Consider the following 18842-nt stretch of genomic DNA (forward strand, 5'->3'; position numbering starts at 1 on the left):
CAATAACCCTGCATCTAAACTCTGCGAAGGGTGCTGAGCAGGACCCCATTACAGAACCAAATCCACCAGATGTGGGGCATGATCCGAGGTGACACTGGCCACGTATTCTCCCTTCCACACCCAAGAGAGAAGAGATCTATCCACCAGAAAAAGGTTGATCCTAGAATACACCTTATGTACTGAGGAGGAGAACGAGAATTCTTTATCCCCCACCCCGTATAAACCTCCTCTGATGTACCGCCACCTACCTGCTCCATAACTGCTAACGACGTCTTTGCCACCCCCGAGAGTGCCAACGATTTTCTAGATGGGCCTAGACCGGTCCATTTTCGGATCTAGCACACAATTTAAATCAACTCCAAAAATCAGTTGCTGTGTATCTGGAATAAGCTTCCTAATAAATGCTGTGTCATCCTAATTCGGGGCCATATACATTAACTAATACCACCAATAGACTTACCAAAGACTCTGTCTATCATGTACCTATCGTATGGGCCTGCCACAATGTTCACTGAAAAACAAACCCGTTTGTTGAATAAAATTACTGCCCCTGAGCCCTACTGTCGGAGTCCAAGTGAAAGACCTGGCTCACCCACCCTTTCTGCAGTTTGTTCTGGTCCCTCACCCGCAGATGAGTTTCCTCAAAAACATCACATCAGCCCTCAGATTCTTTGGGTGAGAGAAATCTCTCCACCTTTCTGCTGGGCCCCCAATCCCCTTGCGTTAAAGGTAACCAACCGAATTGAGATTCTCCCTCCCGCCCCTCAACCAGAAATCAGCCTTTTCCACCATTAAGGGTTATAGAACAGTACAGCACAGAACAGGCCCTTCGGCCCTCGATGTTGTGCCGAGCAAATGATCACCCTACTCAAACCCACGTATCCACCCTATACCCGTAACCCATCAACCCTCCCCCCACCCTTACTTTTTAGGACACTACGGGCAATTTAGCATGGCCAATCCACCTAACCCGCACATCTTTGGACTGTGGGAGGAAACCGGAGCACCCGGAGGAAACCCACGCACACACTGGGAGGACGTGCAGACTCCGCACAGACAGTGACCCAGCCGGGAACCGAACCTGGGACCCTGGAGCTGTGAAGCATTTATGCTAACCACCATGCTACCGTGCTGCCCGTACGGTATCAAGCGCCTGCCCAGAGATATAGGCCCAAGGCCTACCATCAAGCTAGCTCCTACCCAGAGCTGAAATAGAGGAAAACAGACCCCCACCCGTTACCGTTGAAAAAATACAACAAAACTCCGCACCCCTACCAAGAGCAAGATCCCACCTGGAGCTATATATTTCATAAGAAAAGAGAAATGCTGCCTTAAACGATATCCCACAAATCAGTTAGCCTCCCATCCCCGCGATACAACTTATGGAAAACAATCCCATCCCAACCCAAAAACAAAGAAATAACAAATATACTCAAAACCCCCTCCCATAAACAACCATAACAAGTCCACACAGAGCCTGGTTAACTCAATCCCAGCCCATGCTCTGGAACAAAAGCTTCAGCATCTTCCGTAGTATCGAAGTAATGGTCCATTGGCCCGAAGGTAAAATGCAAACACTTGGGGTACACCACTCCAAACCTCACTCCTCTCTTGTACAAAGCCACTCTGGCCTTATTAAAGTCCGCATGCTACTTTGCAAGCTCCGCACTGACATCCTGCCATATTCTAATATGGCTTCCTTCCCATCTCCAATCCCTGTTCCCCTTGGCCCATTTCAGGGTCGCTCCTTTTCCTGGAAGCTGTGAAATCTGACTATAATCGCTGGTGGACCAAGGCTTCTGCCAGAGTACGATGGGCCCAGTCCAACTCTGAAGGAGACACCAGTACACTCTCTCCCACCATCTTACAAAAGTACGCCTTTGGATTTGGTGACTCCACACCCCCTGGCAACCCCACGACTCTTGAGGTTTGGTCTCATCGACCAATTTTACAGTTCATCCACTTTCGCCCTCAGATTCTTATTCTTCGCTGCCACCACCAAGATTTCCACCTCCAGTGGCGCAATTTGGTCACTATGTCTCAACAAAGCTTCCTCCACCCCCTTCCAACGCCTCGCATGCTACTTCGCAGCTTCCGAAATCCTCTCCAACTTTTCGCCGACAGGCCCAACGCCGCCTCAATCAATTTACGGAGAGTATCAAACATCGCTCTCCATTGCCTCTCAAAATGCTTTTCAAGTGGGCAGCACGGTAGCACAGTGGTTAGCATTGCTGCCTCATGGCGCCAAGGTTCCACGTTCGATCCCGGCTCTGGGTCACTGTCCGTGTGCAGGTTGCTCATTGTCCCCGTGTTTGCATGGGTTTCGCCTCCACAACCCAAAGATGTGATGAGTAGGTCAATTGGCCACGCTAAATTGCCCCTTAATTGGGAAAAAATGAATTGGGTACTCTAAATTTAAAAAAAAAGCTTTTCAAATTGTTTCAAATTCAGCAGCCAAAACCCCAGTTAGCATATCTGCTGTGAGAGGGGTGGCCGGAGCCTTCAGTGCCACCTTCCTTGCTGAGGCTCAACGCGAAGACTCCAAGTTGGTCGAAGAATTTCTACCCACTGAGTTCTCAGTTGTAGCCTTTTTTGACTACTTCCACGTCAGGACCCTTCTACTGTCTTATGAAGGGCATTTGTCACCAAAAACCTCAGGAATTGGACAAAAAGGGCCAAAAGACAAGTACTGAGATGAGAGCTACCTAGTGTACAACCTTCTCTTATATACCCCCACTGGAGGTCCCCCAAACTTCAGGTCATGATTAATGCCCCCCATCCGGCCTCGGGTTGGGGTTGTGAGCTCCAAGGTGGTTGTGAAGTAGCAGCTCAGATTTGACAGTCCAGGAATCGGCTGCAAAGCCCTTTTAACTTTTGAAGGCCCTTTAAAAGGAAAGATTGGGCAGGCCTGTGCCCATTGGGGGTTTGGAAGAATGAGAGATGATCATGAAGCATATAAGATCCTGAGGGGGTTTGACATGGTGGATGCTGAAAGGAAGTTTCTCCTTGTGAAAGAGACTATAACTAGGGGACACAGTTTAAAATAAGGGATCTCCCATTTAAGATGCCGATGAGAAGAAATTTCTTCTCTAGCATCTTTGATCTCCTCAGAGACTGTTAGGGACACGGTAAATTGTATATTTTTAAGGCAGAGGTAGATAAATTCCAATAAATGTGCATAGTTTGTTTTGTCTGTGGGTGTGGCTTAATGAATGAGCACTGGCACCAAGAGGACCTGGAAAATGGGAGTTTTTTTTTGCCTGCACCCTACTGTTTGAAGATCACGCAACCTCTTAATTCCCCCCCCGCCCTCCTAATTTTCACTCTCGGGTTGCACCAATTGTGAAGTATTAACATGGGGCCACCATGCAGAAAGTTTGGAAAGCACTGTCCTAAAGCACTGTACATCTAATGAATTACCTTTTGAAGTGTAGTAAGAAGTCTTACAACATCAGGTTAAAGTCCAACAGCTTTGTATTGAATCACCTAGCTTTCAGAGCACAGCTCCTTCCTCAGGTGAATGAAGAGGAGGGTTCCAGAAACATATATATCGACAAATTCAATGATGCAAGACGATACTTTGAATGCGAGTCTTTGCAGGTAATTAAGTATTTATAGGTCAACTGGAGAGAGGGATAATCACAGGTTAAAGAGGTGTGAATTGTCTCAAGCCAGGACAGTTGGTAGGATTTCGCAAGCCCAGGCCAGATGGTTGGGGGGTGGGGGGGGGGGGGGGGGGGGGGGGGGGGTGAATGTAATGCGATATGAATCCAAGGTCCCGGTTGAGGACTACCTGTTTCTCTTTGACTCCCTCCTCCAACATGCAAAATTAACCAGCTGTTCACAATCTTGAAGAGAGGTTAGGTAGGATACGTCTGAGGTCAACATAGCTACAAAATGATCATCCTAGTGATGGAAAATCAGAAACAACAACACACTAGGAATCTGGTCTGATGAAGACATTAGGGCTGCAAGCCCACACCCTATTCTTTGGTCTGGGCTTCAGAATAGACATGCCAGGAACAGAGTTGCACTATAAGACCATAAGACATAGGAGCGGAAGTAAGGCCATTCGGCCCATCGAGTCCACTCCACCATTCAATCATGGTTGATTTCAACTCCATTTACCCGCTCTCTCCCCATAGCCCTTAATTCCTCGAGAAATCAAGAATTTATCAATTTCTGTCTTAAAGGCACTCAATGTCCCGGCCTCCACCGCCCTCTGTGGCAATGAATTCCACAGACCTACCACTCTCTGGCTGAAGAAATTTCTCCTCATCTCTGTTCTAAAGTGACTCCCTTTTATTCTAAGGCTGTGCCCCGCATCCTAGTCTCCCCTGCTAATGGAAACAACTTCCCTACGTCCATCCTATCCAAGCCATTCATTATCTTGTAAGTTTCTATTAGATCTCCCCTCAACCTCCTAAACTCCAATGAATATAATCCCACGATCCTCAGACGTTCATCGTATGTTAGGCCTACCATTCCTGGGATCATCCGTGTGAATCTCCGCTGGACCTGCTCCAGTGCCAGTATGTCCTTCCTGAGGTGTGGGGCCCAAAATTGCTCACAGTATTCTAAATGGGGCCTAACTAGTGCTTTATAAAGCCTCAGAAGTACATCCCTGCTTTTATATTCCAAGCCTCTTGAGATAAATGACAACATTACATTTGCTTTCTTAATTACGGACTCAACCTGCAAGTTTACCTTTAGAGAATCCTGGACTAGGACTCCCAAGTCCCTTTGCACTTTAGCATTATGAATTTTGTCACCGTTTAGAAAATAGTCCATGCCTCTATTCTTTTTTTCCAAAGTGCAAGACCTCGCACTTGCCCACGTTGAATTTCATCAGCCACTTCTTGGACCATTCTCCTAAACTGTCTAAATCTTTCTGCAGCCTCCCCACCTCCTCAATACTACCTGCCCCTCCACCTATCTTTGTATCATCGGCAAACTTGGCCAGAATGCCCCCAGTCCCGTCATCTAGATCGTTAATATATAAAGAGAACAGCTGTGGCCCCAACACTGAACCCTGCGGGACACCACTTGTCACCGGTTGCCATTCCGAAAAATAACCTTTTATCCCAACTCTCTGCCTTCTGTCTGACAGCCAATCGTCAATCCATGTTAGTACCTTGCCTCGAATACCATGGGCCCTTATTTTACTCAGCAGTCTCCCGTGAGGCACCTTGTCAAAGGCCTTTTGGAAGTCAAGATAGATAACATCCATTGGCTCTCCTTGGTCTAACCTATTTGTTATCTCTTCAAAGAACTCTAACAGGTTTGTCAGGCACGACCTCCCCTTACTAAATCCATGCTGACTTGTCCTAATCCGACCCTGCACTTCCAAGAATTTAGAAATCTCATCCTTAACGATGGATTCTAGAATTTTGCCAACAACCGAGGTTAGGCTAATTGGCCTATAATTTTCCATCTTTTTTCTTGTTCCCTTCTTGAACAGGGGGATTACAACAGCGATTTTCCAATCCTCTGGGACTTTCCCTGATTCCAGTGACTTTTGAAAGATCATAACTAACGCCTCCACTATTTCTTCAGCTATCTCCTTTAGAACTCTAGGATGTAGCCCATCTGGGCCCGGAGATTTATCAATTTTCAGACCTTTTAGTTTCTCTAGCACCTTCTCCTTTGTGATGGCAACCATATTCTACTCTGCCCCCTGACTTTCCTGAATTGTTGGGATATTACTCATGTCTTCTACTGTGAAGACGGACGCAAAGTACTTATTAAGTTCCTCAGCTATTTCCTTGTCTCCCATTTGGGCCTCACGGTAGCATGGTGGTTAGCATCAATGCTTCACAGCTCCAGGGTCCCAGGTTCGATTCCCGGCTGGGTCACTGTCTGTGTGGAGTCTGCACGTCCTCCCCGTGTGTGCGTGGGTTTCCTCCGGGTGCTCCGGTTTCCTCCCACAGTCCAAAGATGTGCGGGTTAGGTGGATTGGCCATGCTAAATTGCCCGTAGTGTAAGGTTAATGGGGGGATTGTTGGGTTACGGGTATACGGGTTATGTGGGTTTAAGTAGGGTGATCATTGCTCGGCACAACATCGAGGGCCGAAGGGCCTGTTCTGTGCTGTACTGTTCTATGTTCTATGTTCTATCACTAGATTACCAGCGTCATTTTGGAGTGGCCCAATGTCTACTTTTGCCTCCCATTTGTTTTTAATGTATTTAAAGAAACTTTTACTATCATTCCTAATGTTACTGGCTAGCCTACCTTCATATTTGATCCTCTCCTTCCTTATTTCTCTCTTTGTTATCCTCTGTTTGTTTTTGTAGCCTTCCCAATCTTCTGACTTCCCATTACTCTTTGCCACATTATAGGCTCTCTCTATTGCAAGGCATGTGTCATCTTTTATGTTAATCATAGAATAATGCTGACACTATTTTGTTTCAGATTTTTTGGTATTTTTAATATTTCATCCGTTTGGAAACCTGTTAATGTTTGATTACAACGACTAAGTAAGAGGTATAGAAAGAATGTACTGCAGGGGGAGGGGGGGGGGGATGTTGAATTTGAGTCTTATAAGATCTAAACTCTTCCTGCTTGACTAGACCTCCGTAACACTTGACGAAACATTGCACAGTGGACAAGGTCCAAATTGTCTAAGAAACTTCACAGCACGTTGCACAGATGTGGGCCATGAGTACAGTAAGATTTAGGTTTAGCCTTGATACATCTTTAGTTAAACAACTTGCTATTGAATACTGCCTAGGCTCATATGTCAGAATGAAGAGTGAGATATGCCAAGCTGTTGGTGTTGGGGCCTATACTTCAATAAAGAATAGAGAAGGAAACTGGAAAGAAATTCACAGCTAAAAGGATAAGAACCAGCTCGTGCCACTGCATTGCTACGGGTTGTGCTGCTTGAATTGTATTTGGCGCATTGTCAGTATAATATTTGCATAGCACTGTGGGTGTAGCTTACACAGTTGAGTTACCTGGTGGTGGTGCTTTGAGCATGATGGCAAGAGTTCCACAAATGCATTGTCATATGGCATGTTGGGTGTGATTTCCTAACTTTCTGATGAAGGGGCTTCCTGAGTATTTTATTTTTTTCAAAATACAAAGCATTAATCGTGTGAAATTATCTCCTTGATGTAGTCTCCATAATATATGTATTTCAAAGGTTAGGAGAGTGCTATTATATACATTTTCACTGCATCAGAAATGTTGACACCACAACCTCTATTTTGCTCTTGTCTACGGAGAATGAGCTCTGCTGTCCTATAACCTATGAGAAGGAGTGGGGAGAGGAGATTAAAACAGATGCAAGTAATCCACTCAAGACGGTGGATTAGGAATTAAAATGATTTGGTAATCAAAATAACCCATCAATATATGCTTATCTGTGTTGGGCAGCACAGTTGTTAACACAGTTGCTTCACAGCTCCAGGGTCCCAGGGCTCGATTCCCGGCTTGGGTCACCGTGTGGAGTCTGCACGTTCTCCCCGTGTCTGCGTAGGTTTCCTCCTGATGCTCCGGTTTCCTCCCACAGTCCAAAGATGTGCTGGTTAGGTGGATTGGCTGTGGTAAATTGCCCTTGGTATCCAAAAAATGTTACCTGGGGTTACTGGGATAGTGCGGCGGCGTGGGCCTAAGTAGGGTGTCCTTTCCAAGAGCCGGTGCAGACTCAATGGGCCGAATGGCCTCCTTCTGCACTGTAAATTCTATGATTCAATGTATCCATCACTCTCTGACAATATTCCTTATTTTTTGGTAAATCATCAAAAGAGCCTGATGCAAACTATTGTCATGAAGGTCAACTTGATGGCAAGAAAGGAAAACAACTGTTCGGGGTGTGGTAGAAAACTGAAACACTGTTGAATTCATCATTGTTGAAGAATGACTGCACATATGGTAAACAGCCAGGAAAGGTCCTGAAAATCAAACGACCTAGTCCAAATACTTGGTAAAACAATTTTTTTTGTATTTTTGGTTCAAGGAGAAATGTTGGCCAGACCACCCACTTTCAAATGGTGGGTGTCACATGGCAAAAGGGAGCTGCATCTTCCATAGTGGAAAGATGGCCCCACTGATAACTGATTCTCCTCCGTATTGTTCAGACTAGATTACATGCTTAAGTGAGCTTTTTTCTAATTAAGGGGCTTTTTAAGAATGGCCAAACCACCTACCCTGCACATCTTTACGTTGTGGGGGTGAGACCCACGCAGACACGGGGAGAATGTGCAGTCTCGACACGACAGTGACCCGGGGCCGGGATTGAACCTGGGTCCTCAATGCCATGAGGCAGCAGTGCTAACCATTGCACCGTTGTGCCGTCCTGGAAACAACAATTTTATCACAGATGCATGTACTGGTGCCACCTGAACCAAGCTGACACTAAACTCTTATTGCAAGGGTTTGCAATTTAAAAGAAATAATTTGAGCAACTGTCCAATTATACCCCCAATAGTAGAAGAGCTGTAAGATTCCTCAGAAATTATCCTGCACAACCATTGTAAAACAATCATTAAATGGAAAAACGTTCAGCTGAGTTTTAGGCCTGGATTTTGATGTTTAAGTAGATGCCATTGTGGGGTAATAATAGTGGCTGGGATTCCTGGCCCCTGTTCCCAGCCTCTCTGATTTTCAGGTGCACCTTTTAGGGGTTTAGACTGCTTTGGGTCATGCCCACATCCTGTACTCTTAACCTGACTGGCTCTGATGCAAAGATAGGCATGTCCTCATCCTCCACAGCTTTCATGGAGTTGGGCCAGCTTTTCAAAGACTTGTGCATGGGTCACAACACTTCTGATCTCTTGAATCATTGTCTGGATGAACAAATCTTTTAAAATGTAGGTTTACAGGTTCCTTCCCATGTCTTCATGCTTAGCTATGGCACTTCCATGTCCATTCACCCACTATACACTGTATAGAACAGCTACGGGAATCAGCAGTTGGGTTAAATTCTACTGCTGAAATTGAAAATCAGCAATCAAACCTTGGTCTAGCTTTTGCAATAGTAATAGTGCAACTACATTACTCCTTTGAAAGCAACCTTGAGCTGTACACGGCAGCCAAAATCCAAAAGCTTTTATCTTCTGCTTTGTCATCGGGTGTGCTGTTTAATTCCCTGCAGACTGCAACCAATTTGAAATCACTGAATTGATAAGAACTTTTATACGGTTAATGTTGCTGCGAAAACCGTAACAAATTGTTAGCATTATTGATTGAGGTATAAGTAGGTTTTTAAGAGTTTACTAAATTCAGGATTACTAATGACAAACCTCACTGGCCCTGAAAGACTCAATTTTATATTTGGTAAATGTCAAATTTCTCCAATGCAATGAATTGTACACTCTTTTTGAAAGAAAAGTTTGTTGATATTCCAGTGCCTACTTAATCCAATGGATATGTCCAAGTCATTTATTTTGCTCTCCATAAATTTTTTTTAAAAAGATAATCAATGCATTTCAGTTCCTAATTTGTGAGTTATGCATCAGCGTGACTAACTACTTGCCCTGCTTGATGTCAGTTGCTGGAAACCAGAAGAATCCCTTGACTTAGTGCCAGATTCAAACAAACACTTGGGGAAAGAGAAAATCCATGCCACAGACATAGAACCATAGAATTCCTACAATGCAGAAGGAGGTCATTCGGACCATCGAGTGCACCGACCCCCTGAAAGAACACCCAATCTAGATCCACTCCCCCATCCTATCCCAGTAACCCCACCTAACCTGCACATCTCTGGACACAAAGGGCAGTTTAACATGGCCTTGGGTGACTGTCTATGAAGAGTTTGCACTTTCTCCCCGTGTCTGCGTAGGTTTCCTCTGGGTGCTCCGGTTTCCTCCCACAGTCCAAAGATGGGCAGCTTAGGTGGATTGGCCACACTAAATTGCCACTTAATGTCTAAAAGGTTAGGTGGGGTTACTGGGTTATACGGATTGGGTCGGTGCAGACTTGATGGGCCGAATGGCCTCCTTCTGCACTGTAAATTCCATGCTTCTATGAATCCACTAACCTGCACATCTTTGGACTGTGGGAAGAAACCAAAGCACCCTTCGGCCCACCAAGTCTACACTGACAACTGCCCCATAATCTTGTGCTAACCCCACTTACCAGTACTTGTCCCATATCCTTGAATGTGATGGTATTTCAAGTGCTTTTTAAATGCTGTGGTTTCCAGCCTACATTACATTCCCAGGCGGTGCATTCCAGATTCTCACCATCCTCTGAGTGATTTTTTTTTCTTAAATCCACTTGGAATCTCCTGCTCCTCACCCTAAAACTATGCCTGCTTGTGTTGATTCCGAAACCAAGGGGAACAACTGCTTCCTATTTACCCTGTCCAAACCCCTCATAATTCTAGACACCTCGATCACATCATCCCTCAGCCTTCCCAGCTCCAAAGAAAGCAATCTAAGTCGATCCAGTCTATCACAGTACAATCACCTTCCTGTAGTGAGGTGACCAGCACTGCACACTCCAGCTGTGGCCTAACCAACGTTCTGTACAGCTCCAACATAACCTCCTTGCTCTTATATTCTATGCCACAACTGAGAAAGGCAAGTGCCCCACATGCCCTCTTAACTAACCTGTTCACCTGCTCTGCCGCCTTCAGGTGAACAAGTGCCCCAAGATCCATCTGTTCCTCTGAGCATCCTAGTGTTCTGCTATTCATTACCTACTCCCTTGTCCTGTTTCTTCTTCCAAAGTGCATCATCTCCAGTTACTCAAACAGCTTTCTATCACCACCCTTTGTTTCCTATTACTATGCCAGTTTTGGATCGATTTCGCCAAGTTTCCATGTGCTTCAACCTTCTCAATCAATCTCCCATGTGGGTCATTGTCAAAGGCTTTGCTAAAATCCATATGAACTACATCAATTGCACGTCCTTCATCCACACACTCAGTCACTTTATCAAAAAATTCAACCAAATTTGTTCAGCGTGACCTCCCTCTGACAAAGCCAGTCTGATTATCCCTAAACAACCCTTGCCTTTCCAAGTGGAAATTGATTATCTCCTTCAGAATTTTCGCCAATAGCTCCCCTACCACTGGTGTGAGGTGTATAATTTCTTGGCTTATCTCGGCCACCCTTCTTGAAAAGTGGAACAACATTAGCTGTTCTCCAGTTCTCTGGCACATCCGCCATGACCAGAGAGGAGTTAAAAATTTGAGTCAGGGCCCCTGCAAAATCCTGTCTCGCCTACCACAGCAGCCTGGGATGCACTTCATTTGGGCCTGAGGATTAATCTATTTTTAAGCCCATCAAAGCCGCCAACACCTCTTCATTTCCTATGTCAAACTGCTCAAGGTCCTGTTTTCTGAATTTTGTACCTATGTCGTCCTCCTCCTGAGTGAAGACCGATGAGAAATATTCACTTAACAAACTAGCAATGTCCTACGACTTCACGCACCGATTGCCCCAGTGGTTTCTGGGTCGGAAAGTAAGTTGTCAAGAAGAGGTAGCGAGTCTGCCAAGGGGTATAGACTGGTTAAGTGAGTGGGGAAATTTGGCGGATGGTCTATAATGTGAATAAGTGTGAACTTGTTCACTTTGGCAGGAAGAATAGAAAAACCGTATACTATTTAAATTTAAAAAAAACTGCAGAATTTGGTGGTACAGAGGGATTTGGGTGTTCTGGAAGCACAAATTAGTGTGCAGGTAAATCAGGTGATTAGGAAGGCAAACGGCATGTTAGCATTTATTGCAAAAGGAATGGAATATAAAATGGGGAAGTTTTACTCCAGCTGTACAGGACCTTTGCAAAATCACATGTGGAGTACTATGTACAATATCAGTCTCCTTATTTATGAAAGAATATTTCTGCATTACAGGCAGTTCAGAGAAAGTTCACTGTATTCATTCCTGAGTTGCAGGGGATTGTCTTTTGAAGAAAAGTTGAACAAGTTGGGTCTATATTCATTGGAGTTTAGAAGAATGAGAGGTGATATTATTGGAATGTATGATTCTGAGGGGACTCAATAGGGTACATACCCAGAGGATGTTTCCTCTTGTGAGGGACAGTATAACCAGGGGATGTTGTCTTAAAAAGTAAACCTCTTATTTTTAAACTAAGATGAGTAGAAACTTTTTCTCCCAAAGGGTCGTTGATGAGTGGAAGCCACTTCCCCAGAAAGTAGTGGAGGTTAGGCCTTTGAATTTACTGACCAGCATAGTTCGATAGGTTTTTGTTCGGCAAGGGAGTCATTTGGGGGGGGGGGGGGCAGCAGCAGACAGGAAAGAGGAGCTGAGACCACAACCAGATCAGCCATGATCTTTCTAATGGTGTAGCAGGCTTCAGAGGTCCAAATGGCCTACTGCTGCTCCTATGTTCCTTCTGTGTTCTTTCGAGGTCACCAGAGAGGACAATCTCTTTATTACTGACTTCAAAATCCAGGCCATTGAATTTGGATCCAGTTCAGGTCACTGAAATAAATAGGAAAATCGATACCTTGAACCCCTTGAAGGGTTATAAAGTTGATTCCCTTGTAAAGAAAATAACTTGCATTTGTACAATACCATTAATGTCCTCTGAGCATCACAAAGCACTTCACAGCCAATAAAATGTTTAACGTGTGGTTACTATTGCAATGTAAACAGTAGGGGCAGCCAACTTGTGAACTGGAGGGTCCAGCAGTCAGTAATGAAATGAGTGACCAGATACTCAGTTGGTGTTATTTCAAAAATAAACGTTTTGTCACGATTCTGGAAGAACTTTGTTGCTCCTCTCATTAGTACCTTGCAATCTTTTGCATTCCCCCAAGAGAGAAAACTGGGCCTCTATTTAATATCTCATCCAAAAAAACTAAACCTCCCTGAGTGCAGCACTCCCTTAATTTGCCCCCAAGTGTCAGCTTGGATTATATATTAAATGTCTGGAGGGGGGCTTGAACTCATGACCGTCTGAATCTTAGACAAATCCAACCGTCACCTAATACTGGAGAATGAGTTGCGGTAGCGCAACTTCCTGTCAAATGCAACTTGGGAGTAGATTTATGCCAGATGATCATTAAATTGACAATTGGAAGATAATTTACAATGACAGCAAGAATGGGAGGTTCAGTTGAGAAACGATGTTGGACAAAGCTGAGAAGAGGTTGTAAGATATGTGTAACCAACACTTAAAATATCTAGTCATTCTCAAGCAAAAATCTATAATGGTAACAGAACATTGAGTTATATTACAAAATCAGTATTGTAGAAGTGTGGATTTTTAGGGTAGAAGTTGCACAGTGCCTTGTTGGGGTGTAATGTTGAATTCTGTGCCCTAATTCCAACTCCTGGAGATAAAACAGTGAATGACGACAAAAGCTTGATGTGATACACAAAAGAAAAACACGTAGTTCTTCAAAGGAGGTGAATGGGACAGAACTCTAGAAACTAAACTTCAATGGCAGGTTTACTTCTCCCAAATTATCTTGAAGTATCAATGGCTGTTTTGTGCTGAATTGTGTCATGTTTGGGCATGACTATTTTAATTTTAATTGCTTAATTCTAATCTACCATTAATTTGGATGGCAGTATTTTGTTTTGAGCTAGTGTGGTCTTGAATAAGATTTATCCTTAACCAATAAAGCTACAGAAAAAGGCTTGACAAATGGCTGTACTAGTTCTTTCCTCACCCGAAGATACTGACACTTGTTGGAGTGTGGTTCCATGACCCTCTATATACTGTTAATTTTTTGATTTGGGCACTAAATGACTAGCAACTCAACTTCGGGAGAGTTTTATAGCTGAACCCAGTCCTGTCATTGTGTGTTCACAAATACATATTTCAGCATGAGTCACTGAGCATCCTGATAGGAGTTTCATAATTCTGAACAGTGAGGTAAGTTGTAAAGTCCGCCTTACTGTGATCAGCTGAATGGTTGTGTATTGTATTGAAACTGGCAGAAAACATCAAAATGTAATTCCCCTGTAAATATTTTAAACTAGCATTTGCTGCCCATTCCTAATTGTCCTTGAGAAGCTAGTGGTAAGCTGCTTTCTTGAACTGCTGCAGTTTATGTTCTGTAATTACACCCACTGTGCTATTATGGAGGGAGTGCCAGGATTTTGACCTAGCAACAGCGAAGGAACAGTGATATATTTCCAAGTCAGGATGTTGAGTTACTTGGAGGGGAATCTCCAAGTTCTCATGTATCTGCTGCGCTTGTCCTTCTATCTAGATGGTAGTAGTCGTGGGTTTGGAAGGTGCTGCCTAAGGAGCCTTGGCGCGTTCCTGCAGTAGATGGTGCACACTACTTGGTGTCTAAGCCTGGATTATGTCCAGGCCTTGTTGCATTTTCATATGGACTGCTTCAATGTTTGAGGAGTCATGAATGGTGCTGAACATTGTGCAATCATCAGTGAACATCCCCACATTTGACCTTCTGTTGGAAGGAAGGTCATTGATGAAGCATCTTAAAATGGTTGGGTCCTGGACTTGACCTTAAGGAACTCCTGCAGTGATGTCCCTGGACTGAGAGGACTGACCTCCAATAACCACAGCCATCTTCTTTTGTGCTAGGTATGACTGCAACCAGCGGAGAGTTTTCTTCCTCCCATTGGCTCCAGTCTTGCTAGGGGTTCTTGATGCCATATTTGATCAAATGCTGCTGTGATGTCAAGGGCAGTCACGCTCGCCATGTTCAGCTCTTTTGTCCATGTTTGAACCAAGGCTGTAATGAGGTCAGGAGCTGAGTGACCCTGGCAGAATCCAAACTAAGCGAGCATGTTATTGCTAAGTAAGTGCTGCATTCTCGCCTTACAGTAAAGAGCAAAATCCCAATTGTGTCAATTCTATTTGGAAAACGTCCATTATGTGACACAGACAGAATGCTTGATTGAATTGGTTTAATTGAAAAATGTGTGGAGCACTTGCAGTAATAAGTTGCTAGGTTACTTTTGTATGTGCAATGTGGCTGATACTGTTTTCAGCTCTTTATACGGAGATGCCTGGCTACCACCCTGTACTTTTTCTATTTGTAGAGCAGCAATTGAGGTCAGTTTGTAGGGCATTGTAGCCGAAGACACCGGTCTTGCTACTTTGTTGTAAGCAGTCTCTGCCTTCCATAATGTTCAAATATTCTTAATTAGGGAAAGACGTTTGTTATTGATCAGGAATTGACATTGTTGCCTCTGGGATTTCAAGTTCGTTCTTCTGTGGAAATCTGCAGGATTCAAGGTATTAAGGCTCTCTTGTCTGGTAAATAATCTCCCATTTTCTAGCTGTTGCACTTTCAACACGAGTGTTACTGCAAATCTATTTCAGCTTGACCAATGAGAACTATACAAGTAATTTCGATTATTGGACATCTCTGCTTTTGAAGGGAAGCTTGTGGGTTCAAGTCCTATTGCAGTATTTGAGCAGCTAATCTAGGCTGACACCTATAGTGTAGTACACCGAGGAAGTGCTGCTGTGTTGGAGGTTTTTTTTGCCTTTTGGACGGGGTGAGGGTGTTAAACTAAGACCCCACTTTCCCTCAAATAAGTATAGAAAGTTCCTTTGAGCTATTCAAAGAGGGCAGTTCTTCAAATACCCTAATATTTATTCTTCACCCATCAACAGCTTAACTGGTCACTTCTTTCATTGCTGTTTGTATGCTGATGGGGTAAGCGATGGGGAGGTATTTCAGTGAATCAAACAGCTTGGGGATAGGGTGAATAAGCATTGTGGCGCAGGGACAGGTGAGCTTTTAATTATTCCAGGGTCTAATAACGTGGATTTGGCTTTGTGGGCTGGAGGGGTTTGAGGAGACATCCACGTGGCCCACTATGCAATACACGGACTACCCTCATAGATTGGGCCTTTTTACCTCCAATCTGCTGGAATGTCAACAGTCTGGGCATCTGCAAGACCACAGGATATAGGAGCGATGGTAGGCCATTTCAGCCCATCTAGTCTGCTCTGCCATTCAACAAGATCATGACTGATCTGATGTGATCCTCAATTCCAAATTCCTGCCTTATACACATAACCAATGATTCCCTGACCGATTTAAAATCCTGTTTACCTCAACCTTGAGCATACTTAATGACCCAGTCCCTACAGCCCTCTGCAGTAAAGGATTCCACAGATCCACTACTCTCTGAGGGAAGAAATTCATCCTCATCTCTATTTTAAATAGGCAATGCCTTGCTCTTTGATTCTGTCCTCTGGTCCTAGATTCTCCCAAAAGTGGAAACAACCTCTCAGCATCTACCCTGTCAAGCACCCAAGAATCCTAATGTCTCAATAAAGTTGTCCTCATTCTTCTGAACTCCAACGAGTATAGGCCCACCTACTCTCCTAATCACTGTCAATGCAGAGTCTCCTCGTTCTCCTCATTGGTTTCCTCCGGGTGCTCCGGTTTCTTCCCACAAATCCTGAAAGATGTGCTTGTTAGATGAATTGGACATTCTGAATTCTCCATCCGTTTACCCGAACAGGTGACTTGGGACTTTTCACGGTAACTTCATTGCAGTGTTAATATAAGACTACTTGTGACAATAATAAAGATTATAGATTATATATTTCTAAAAGGGCGGCACGGTAGCGCCTCACAGCGCTGAGGACCCGGTTTTGATCCCAGCCCTGGGTCAATGTCCGTGTATAATTTGCATATTCTCCCTGTGTTTGCGTGGGTCTCACCCCCACAAACCAAGGATGTGCAGGGTAGGTGCATTGGCCATGCTAAATTGCCCCTTAATTGAGAAAAAAGAATTGGGTACTTTTAAATGCTCTGCTATTGTATCCAGCTCTCCATATAATAAAAAAAATAGAACTCAAAGCAGCCATGTAGTTTCCCGAAAAGATTTCAGTGGCCAATCTTGTTAAATTGAATTGGGTGAGTTGAGCTCGGGTTTAAAAATTTTCAATTATTAAAATTTCAAATCCTCCAACCCACTTGTTGGGGATTAAAATTATCCCCCTTTTCAGCATTTATTGCTTTCATAAGAATATAAAACATTCAATTAATGCATTAGGTCCAATATGAATTTCTATCTTTGAGATTATTAGTAATTCAGCACATTGTAATAGATTGCTGTATTGGAGATGAGCCAGTTCTTTGAGTAAGATCCATATCTTTCTTTCCATTTCCTGGAATGAATGAAAGCATGCTGATAAACCTGTACTGAGGCAATTCATTCATAAAAGCCAGCATCTTGTAACTTTTTTTATATTGCTGATAGGTTCAGAAAATAAATTGTGTTCCATTCTCTTTTTAAAATCACTATTGGATTGTGTTAATTACAATAGAATCATAGAATTCCTACAGTGCAGAAGGAGGCCATTCGGCACATTTGAGTCTGCACTCCCCCTCCGAAAGAGCATTCTACCTACGCCCAATTCCCATAACCCCACCTAACCTTTTGGATACCACGGGCAATTTATTATAGCCAATCCACCTCACCTGCACATCTTTGGACTGAGAGGAAACTCGGTAGAGCACCCGGAGGAAACCCATGCAGACACTGAAGAATGTTCAAACTCCACACAGACAGTCAACCGAGGTCAGAATCGAACCGTGGTCCCTGGTGCTGAGAGGCAGCAGTGCTAACCACTCGGTCGCCCTGCCGCCTTGTTTTGAATAACTTGTTTTGAATACCTGTATACGAAGAGAGGCATCCAGCAACTGAGGTTTATGTTGCTGGGTTATTCGTGTTTTTTCAGTGTATGAGCACATCTCCTGTGCAAACGTAAAAGTGGCATGCAGAGAGCCAAGATGCTGATGACAGTTTCTTGAAACTCATTTAAATATACAATTAAAATGAAGTGGAGATGCCGGCGTTGGACTGGGGTGAGCACAGTAAGAAGTCTTACAACACCAGGTTAAAGTCCAACAGGTTTGTTTCAAACACGAGCTTTCGGAGCACGGCTCCTTCACCTGAAGAAGGAGCCGTGCTCCGAAAGCTCGTGTTTGAAACAAACCTGTTGGACTTTAACCTGGTGTTGTAAGACTTCTTACTGAATTAAAATGAAAGCACCTTTTTTTGTGTATTTTTGATCTCTTTAATTGATTTGCTCTTGTATATGAGGAACCGGTTTTGAGAACAAAAAACGTAATCAACTTTGCCATTGTCACAACTACATGATTTTATATGATTTAATCCATACACTGCTGCTTCCAAACCTAACTTGACTAAAGGCACATTTATGCTCTTGAGGCTTGCTGTCAAACAATCTACTGCCTAAAGACAGGTCTTGCAGAGATAACTACAGCCGAATTTCCCAGAACACACAATCTCTCTCTCTCTCTCTCTCTCTCTCTTCCATATTTCTGTGTGCAATATCCTGAATAATCTTTATTTTTACTAAATTGGTACCACCTATGTTTAACTGAGAATTTAATGAAAGATTAATAAGAAATTTGTGGAAATCTAATGTATTTACTATTCTTTGTGCCCTGCAGGTTGTTGGGAGAGGAGCTTTTGGAGTTGTGTGCAAAGCGAAATGGCGTGGAAAGGATGTAGCTATAAAGCAAATTGAGAGTGAATCAGAGAGGAAAGCATTCATCGTCGAGGTAATTCCACTTTTCATGCTTTCTTTCCATCTTTGAGGATTGAAATCTGGGATTTGGTTTGGGTGTTTTCATTAGAGGGGGAATTGGCCTAAAAGTATCAAAATATGAATTTTGGCCCTTCCAGGCACAGCTTTAAGACATAGCTGAGGATTTTTTGTAAAAACAAATTATCTGACTGGTCCCATTCTTCAATAATTACACTACCGTGTCTGGCTAGGAAATGAAATGAAAATTGCTTATTGTCACAAGTAGGCTTCAATGAAGTTACTGTGACAAGCCCCTAATTGCCACATTCGGGCGCCTGTTCGGGGAGGCTGGTACGGGAATTGAACCGTGCTGCTGGCCTGTCTTGGTCTGCTTTAAAAGCCAGCTATTTAGCCCAGTG

At 43.7% G+C, this 18842-nt stretch overlaps 1 protein-coding gene across 2 annotated transcripts in view; it reads left to right on the forward strand.

Moving 5' to 3' along the window:
- map3k7 (mitogen-activated protein kinase kinase kinase 7) overlaps positions 1–18842 on the forward strand; it is a 174304-nt gene that overhangs the window by 26378 nt on the left and 129084 nt on the right. For both annotated transcript variants that reach the window (XM_038799586.1, XM_038799585.1), the window contains exon 2: positions 18347–18457. In XM_038799586.1, coding sequence (XP_038655514.1) covers positions 18347–18457 — 111 coding nt within the window. The remainder of the gene's footprint in view (positions 1–18346; positions 18458–18842) is intronic.

The sequence above is a fragment of the Scyliorhinus canicula genome, chromosome 6, assembly GCF_902713615.1.
Source record: "Scyliorhinus canicula chromosome 6, sScyCan1.1, whole genome shotgun sequence".
Lineage (NCBI taxonomy): Eukaryota > Metazoa > Chordata > Chondrichthyes > Carcharhiniformes > Scyliorhinidae > Scyliorhinus > Scyliorhinus canicula.